Here is a 7,535-nt window from a genome sequence, read left to right on the forward strand (position 1 = left end):
TATATATAATTGTCAATATTTTTCAAAAAATCAAATAAGATAATGAATACAAAATAAAATATTAACTAACTTTGAGGGGAAAATCGGCTCCGTTAATAAATAATACAGGACTATTTTTACTTAAATATAAACGAGCAGTGAGCTGGACGTGGACAGCGGTCAATACAGGACCATGTTCCACATTCTCCACTTTGCTGCAGCAGCTGTTTAATTTGCTTTGTCAGGTCATTTATTTTGAGTAACAGATGACATATATTTAAAAAAAAACAACGACGTAAAATATGCTGTACACCATCGTGTTCTGAGTACGAAATAGATTTTAAAAAAATCATCGGATTGCATTTTTCTCAGGATGACGTCATTGTTCACGAGGAGGGGCGTTCAGGGCTCTCACTGACAGACTGCGGCTGCACGGCTGGCACTGGCAGGGCGTGGGTTGGGGGGCGGGAGGGGTTGTCACTTCGATGGATCCATCCGACCAACTGCTAAAATAGCACCCCGAACATCGGCGATCCAGCCAATAATTTTATTTTTTTTTTTGCGACTGTTTTCACCGTCGCACACTCGGACGCACCATCGCCGCTCCAAACATGCGTAAACTAGGCGCTTTTTAGTTTTTTCCACCTGTGCTCTGCGTGGATTTAGTTAGCTTCACTAATGTGATTTTTAAGATGGCAGGATGCTTATCTGAGCCGCTTTGTCAGCCGAGCACCTTCCACGAGGCGTTTAAAGGTGAGTCAGCGCTAGCTTTTTAAAAAATAATCCTCCATTTACAGTACAATAGTGGTCCATGTTGTCTCATGTATAAGTGCTGTTATAACAAAGTGGCTTGCTGGTGTATGTGAGCTTAGTGGAGCTACAGGTGAAGAGACCACTGATGCCGCTACACCTGAGTCCAGAACAGGTGGCTGTGGAGATGCTGTGTCTCTGTGGGCAGCTGGACCTTCTCATCAGGGCACAGATGCAGGAGGTAGAGGCTCCCCCGAGCATCCGTGAACGCAGTATTGTTGACATAGATCCAATACTACGATTATGTTAAATAGTAATGTCCTGCATACTCAGCCTGCGCTAAGATAATTCCGTGTTTTGATTGACACCGTCAAAGAGGTATACAGTACTACAACAGTGTATTTACAGCATGTGGCAGTTGGAAGTGGTACTGTGCACAATAGTTTTGTTATTTAGCAAAATAAAATAATCCAAACCAACCTCCATGGTTAAATGTTGTCCATTATAAAAGGTGAATGTTTATAACTACAAGCGATGTGTTAACTGGACAGGGATTTATATGTAACATTTTAATATTCTTCTATCATTCACTCATAACAAGCGGTAAACCACATAATTCAAAACGTTTTTCATGCAAGGTTTACCTTACAGATAAAATTGTTGCGCATTCTAATTTTCATACAAGTGTGAAAACTTTCTCAATGTTAATATAAAAAAACGTATTCCAACTTTAACCCTTTCAGGGACAGTGGTTACCACAGTGGACATCTTATCATGTTCTCAGGTTAAAGGATGCATGAAAGCGTTAAATTATTGTTTGAATGTAATGCCTATTTTTCACTTGTATGACTTTTTGCTTTGTATTTTTATTGAAATACCTAGTTGGGAATGTCTATCAAAAATTAATGGTTGATTATGTAATACTGCTCTTGTGTAGTTCTTCTGCCGGCGGACTTAATAAAGGGTCCAAGTCACGTGTTGCATTCACATTTCGCAAAAGCATACACATCTAGGCTGTTTTTCATTCCTTTGACAGTTCCAGGAACAATTAAGACAAGGCTGCAGCCCAGAGGAGTCAGACACCTTCCAGGCTCAAGGTCACTAGCGACAACATAGTATACAGTGTATAGGAATATCGTATTATATAATAGAATATTGTATTGCATTTCAATGAATCTGTTGTCTTCCTCCAGGAGCGGAAATTCTCGACCAGATGCTGCAGTGCCTTGAACATCTACCAAAGCCTATGCCACAACTGGAGGTAGCTGTATTAAATCTCATACATGGCTGCAGACCAGGGGTGGGAAGACTTTTTCATTTTTCAAACCAACAGAAAGCACCAGGTCATTTGTAGATGAGTTAAAAATAAACAAAAATGTCAATAACTGCAGATAAAATAGTTAATTTTAACCATAAATAATAGAAATACTGTAATATAGAATGAGAAAATAATAAAAATGGCAAACAATACATTTTTATGAACTGATTTCAGTGAGAAGTTAAATTCATGCAAAAACTATTACATGACTCTTGATAATGTAAATGCTTAGTGGACTGGATTAAACAATGGAGCTGGCCATATGTGGCCTCCATGACTTTGCCCATCCCTGCTGTAGATGCTTCAAGTGTTAAAAAAAGGTAAGTAAGTAAATAAATAAATAAAATGTATCCGTGTTGTCACCATAGGACTACCTGGATATGGTGGGTTTGTCTGAAATGTTTCCACGTGTGGAGGTTTTCCTCATCCAAGGCTGTCCGGTGGACATGCTGGAGAGGCCACCAATGGATGGTAAGGCTTGGCCACTGGTGCCACAATCCTGCTTTATAACATACTGTACATAACAAAGGCATAAGTATGAAATGCATGAATGATTCCTATAATGTCCACATTATTTTACATACACATTTGAACTTCTTCAATTTGTTCGGATTTTGAAACCATTTGCACTATATTGTCATCATTAACACTTTCTTATTTATGAACAATACAGACAATATTAACCACTACTAACCAAGGCAAAAAAAAAATATATATATATATGAACTAACACAAAGAGAATGTTCCCCTATCATAGCCATAACACAGTTCAGGCATTTAGTTACATTTGGGAGAACCAAACCAAAGCCAGATCAACTACCTTAGTCCCTTCCATTCTGGTGGACGGTGATCTTGATACAGAGCAATGACAGGGGAAAAAATTAACAGGAGGTCTTTCACAGGCACAGAAAATGTGGCTTTTGATCAGTTTCAGCCAAAATCCAACAAAATTGCTTCACACACAAGCAGAGTCAGGACTGGAGTGTCACAAGAAATCGGCCCTGTCATTTTGGGCCCGCCGGCATGGCGAAGCCTCTCAACCCTGGCTACCATGTAGCTCCGCAATCAAAGTTTATTACTTCAGTTTGCTGTCTATATTCCAAATGGATTAATGAGCTGCTGCCTCTAAATCGCCAGTCTCCTGTGGTAAAATGGAGGAAAATAATAATTAAATGTCACTGCATTGGCCCCAAAAGATGCTGGCCTACCAGACATCTGCACTCACACGAAATGGCCAATCCAGCCCTGAGCAGAGTTAATCCTATTGAGGTGATGTATTCTGACAAAACTCGTGGCGTCCAAAGTTTGAGTGTTTTTTTTTTTTTTTTTTTATTACGTGACATGTCTGTGAAACATACACAAGAGTACATACAGTAAAGCCCCACATATTTGTGGTTCAGCAATCACAAATTCACCTTTTGCCAAATTTTTTTGCAATCCATCCACTGTACTTTCAGAAAATTCACATATTTGCTATTTTCGTACTCAGTCCAAATAAATAGAAGTATTACTTTGCTGCCATTTTGTGGCATCTTGCTGCCAGGGAACAATGTTGAGGCAAGATGAATAATTTAATTTAATTAAAAGTAGTGCAGGGCGGCCCGGTAGTCCAGTGGTTAGCACGTCGACTTCACAGTGCAGAGGTACCGGGTTCAATTCCAGCTCCGGCCTCCCTGTGTGGAGTTTGCATGTTCTCCCCGGGCCTGCGTGGGTTTTCTCCGGGTGCTCCGGTTTCCTCCCACATTCCAAAAACATGCATGGTAGGCTGATTGAACACTCTGTATTGTCCCTAGGTGTGAATGTGAGCGTGGATGGTTGTTCGTCTCTGTGTGCCCTGCGACTGGCCGGCAACCAATTCAGGGTGTCCCCCGCCTTCTGCCCGAAGACAGCTGGGATGGGCTCCAGCACCCCCCTCGACGTTAGTGAGGATCAAGCGGTTCGGAAGATGAATGAATGAATGAATAAAAGTAGTGCTTTGCCACCAAGTTGAAGAATCTTGTTGCCAAAAAACTATGATGAAATGAGTTGAGGATTTTTATTTCGACAAAAGTAGTGGTATCCCAGCATTGTATTTTACTTGCCTTCTGCAAGCGCTTTTTGTTTCTCTTGTTTTATCTTGGTTTGTTGACCAGCGTCATTATTTTTACTTTGTCAGCTTCGTGAGATTTTCTCTAAATAAATATTTCTGTACATATTATCTGAGTCTATGTTTGTAGAGACCAATTCTGTCCAGAAACCTTCCGGACCCTCACACAACTTAGGACATATTTTGTGCCAAGGAACTATCTTGCAGTGAGTAGAGGAGCTTCATCTCAAGAAAAATGCTACCTAAATAAAAAAGTATTACTCTGGTGCCTTGTGGCATCTTGTTGCCACGGAATGATGTTGAAGTGAGATGAGGAATTTAATTTCACTAAAAGTAGTGCTTTGGTACCATCTTGTAACTTCTACGGGGAATTATAATTCATGTTTAGTGAATCGCAAATACAGTCTGTGGGGGAACACTGTACATTATAGTCATATGTCATATTTGAAGTGGCTTAATGTGCAATTCTCAAAACGAATCAAAGCTTCAAGCGGCACAAACATATCTACACTCAGCCATTTTCACGGCCAATGTTCTAAAAATGATATCAAACTTTGATGCCATGCTCCGCCCACAATAGAAGGCATAGGCAAATAAACTTCACAGTTCTGTAGCACCTGTTTGTCAAGTGTACCTGAGGGCCTTCGCACAAAACATAGAAATTATCACACAAATGTTCATCCATATTTGTTTGAATCTTATGTCGTGTGTTTTCATACATTTAGTATGCATGCCTTGAAGGTACCACCACAATGGACCAAGTCACTGCAAGCTGATGCTTCCTTTGCAGACTATTTCTCCCACATTGCCAAACTGAATCAGCTGCTTGTGCTGAGTCAGCAGCTCGAGGAGGACATCAGGCACCTGGGAAGTCACAAATACATCGCCCACCAGCTCTCCGTTATATATGTAAGATCATTTGCTTCCCTTTACTCTGAAGTGGCTTGCTATTAAAAGTGACTTTTTTTTCCATAGCAAGTAGTCAGCTCTTTCCAAAGCGTTGACATCTTCTCTGAGACAAAGAAAGACATTGAAGCCAACTTCAAGCAGATGAAAGAGTCTCTGGTGGTGGAGGAAGGCTCCAGGCACGAACCTCAGCTGGCTGCTCATTATATCCACTGGTGGGTTCAAGTGTATCATGTAACACAGAGGAGGGGAATGTTTCAGGGTAGTACTATATATTGCATATGCCAATATAGGATGCAATAATGTAAATGCTGTTATCATATTGTATACTTCCCTTATCTGAAGCGCTTACTTCTTATATTTAACAAATATTTTAAATTTTTTTTGCATGGAGGATTTTTTTTCTTTTTGGGGGGGGGGAACAACAATTTTTTTTGTTTTTTGTAGCAAACGCTTATTGGCTGTATAACCTTGCTGATTCAAGATTTTTGGGGGAAAAAAAATCCTCACTTATTTTTATTGCAATTATAACGGGTATCAATGATATATTTTTGTTACTCGGGGACCGCCCCGGTACATATTTAATTACTGCTTATCAATGGTGGGACATGCATTTTTTGGGAGGGGCTTTTAGTGGGGACTTATCCGACTGTGTACTGTGCTGCCCAAGTCTGGTCCCCGAGAGCCCCTATGCAGCCTATTTTAGATGTTTCCATGCTCTAACACAGGGGCCCCCAACCTTTTTTGCCCCACGGACCGGTTTATGTCAGACAATATTTTCACGGACCGGCATTTAAGGTGTGACGGAAATAATACAACAAAACTATATGGTATAAGCTGCATGAAAACTGTGGCGTTTACGAAATATAATAATAAACACAAGGAACGTCTAATCTGGCCGCAACACTCCGATCGCTATGGCAATGTTTAATGCCTTCAAAATACGATACAACGCAAATTCAAAGTGCATGAAAATGACGACTCACCACAGCACCGAGCTTGATTTTCTGCAACCAGACGGCCCATCTCGGGGTAATAGGAAACAATGACACCTCAAGTGTGTGGTTTATGTCCAGTCTACTTCGTAATTTTGTTTTCGTCGCCGTTGCTGCAGAAAACCCCCTCCTCACACCGGTAGCATGTCGGATATAGCAACAGTGCTATTGTGGCCATCTCAGAGTATTCAGCCATAATTTTAATCCAGTTGTCTTGAACGTACTTTTAAGGCCGCCGTCATTTGCGATCTCCAGCAGTTTTTTTACTCATTTTGCGAGCTCCGGTGTTTGTTTTTAGCCTAATTGGCCGCGTTACGGAGAAGCGTGGCTTGACGTGTGGTTGGGGACCCCTGCTCTAACACACCTGATTCAAATAATCAGGATCAATATCAGGCTTCTTCAGAACTTGCTGATGAGTTGATCATTTTAATGAGGTTTGTTAAATGAGGGACACATCCAAAACAGGCTGGATTTGGCTCTTGAGGACTGGATTTGGGCTCCGCTGTCCTAATACCACGTCACAACCATAGAAACCACTACTATACAAAAAAATGCCTTTTAAAAGTACACAACTGTGTTATCCTGTCTACAACATCTGGATCCATTTAGAATGAATATTAATCTAATAACACAACAAAAATATTAAGAAATGTAAGTACATGCATCATAATCACCAGAGATGCTTATTAAATGTATTTGTGTCTACTTAAGATGTTTTGCTAGTCGCAGTTGTCTGTAGTTTTGATCTGACAAACCTATCAAGGGCCTGTGTGCTGGCCCTATAAGGACACATTTTACACCAGATTAGTTTAAGAAACGGTCAAATTGCTAATTCACTAGTTCTCAACTGTTGTCACCCTGGAATCCACATTTTCTTATTGTCGCTAAGGCCGGGTATACACAAGTACAATCGGGCTGTTTTTGTCCTGATTTTGACTGCTTACCATGGGTGTTTATGCAATTTTAATTTGATGCAATCTGCATTGTGCCTTTTACTTGTGGTTTTAATAATGATGAATCTAATCTCTGGAATAAAATCTGATCACCCATACTCTTTTTTTTTCTTTGTAGGATATTAGATATTACTCACAAACTGACGTCAGTAGTGCTCTCACTGCCGGACGAGCTCACTGATGACCTTGACCAGGCCATGACCTTCATGTCCCAGTTTGTGTCTTGATGTTGTGTGACCACCACCCCCAGTGGGCTACATTCTTAGTTAAACAAAACAGAGACTCAAACGGTGCTATGCCATTAGACTCAACAGTAGGATTGTAAAATCCATTTAAATATCCTACATGTACATTTTTGCAATGGTTTGTCTGAATCTTGCACCAATTGTAACACCTGTTATGAATGCGTTTTGTACCTGTAACAATAAATTTAAAAGCAATTGGCGGTTTATCGTGCGTGTTCTTCTGTTTTCATATGTTCAGCGGAAGCTTCAAAGTCGAAAGCTAGCAGATTCTCATTAAGTTGGCCCGGCCAAGAGGGGGCATAA

The 7,535-nt window shown here is 40.5% G+C and overlaps 1 protein-coding gene across 1 annotated transcript; it reads left to right on the forward strand.

The window, feature by feature from the left end:
- Positions 1-362: 362 nt before the first annotated feature.
- On the forward strand, positions 363-7,437 carry LOC109510129 (uncharacterized). Its single transcript, XM_019860237.1, has 8 exons — positions 363-732; positions 852-970; positions 1,766-1,826; positions 1,923-1,990; positions 2,416-2,518; positions 4,924-5,042; positions 5,109-5,254; positions 7,106-7,437. The coding sequence occupies exons 1-8, from the start codon at positions 672-674 to the stop codon at positions 7,212-7,214; spliced, it is 786 nt and encodes a 261-aa protein (XP_019715796.1). The 5' UTR covers positions 363-671; the 3' UTR covers positions 7,215-7,437.
- Positions 7,438-7,535: the final 98 nt, after the last annotated feature.

The sequence above is a fragment of the Hippocampus comes genome, unplaced genomic scaffold, assembly GCF_001891065.2.
Source record: "Hippocampus comes isolate QL1 unplaced genomic scaffold, H_comes_QL1_v1.1 scaffold39, whole genome shotgun sequence".
Classification (NCBI taxonomy): domain Eukaryota; kingdom Metazoa; phylum Chordata; class Actinopteri; order Syngnathiformes; family Syngnathidae; genus Hippocampus; species Hippocampus comes.

What these genes read in the sequence shown, in the direction of transcription:
- LOC109510129 (XM_019860237.1), top strand. Translation starts at nt 672, where the DNA reads ATGGCAGGATGCTTATCTGAGCCGCTTTGTCAGCCGAGCACCTTCCAC. An exon ending in AGACACCTTCCAGGCTCAAG is followed by an intron (nt 1,827 to 1,922) that starts GTCACTAGCGAC and finishes GTCTTCCTCCAG; the next exon opens with GAGCGGAAATTCTCGACCAG. An exon ending in GGAGAGGCCACCAATGGATG is followed by an intron (nt 2,519 to 4,923) that starts GTAAGGCTTGGC and finishes CTTCCTTTGCAG; the next exon opens with ACTATTTCTCCCACATTGCC.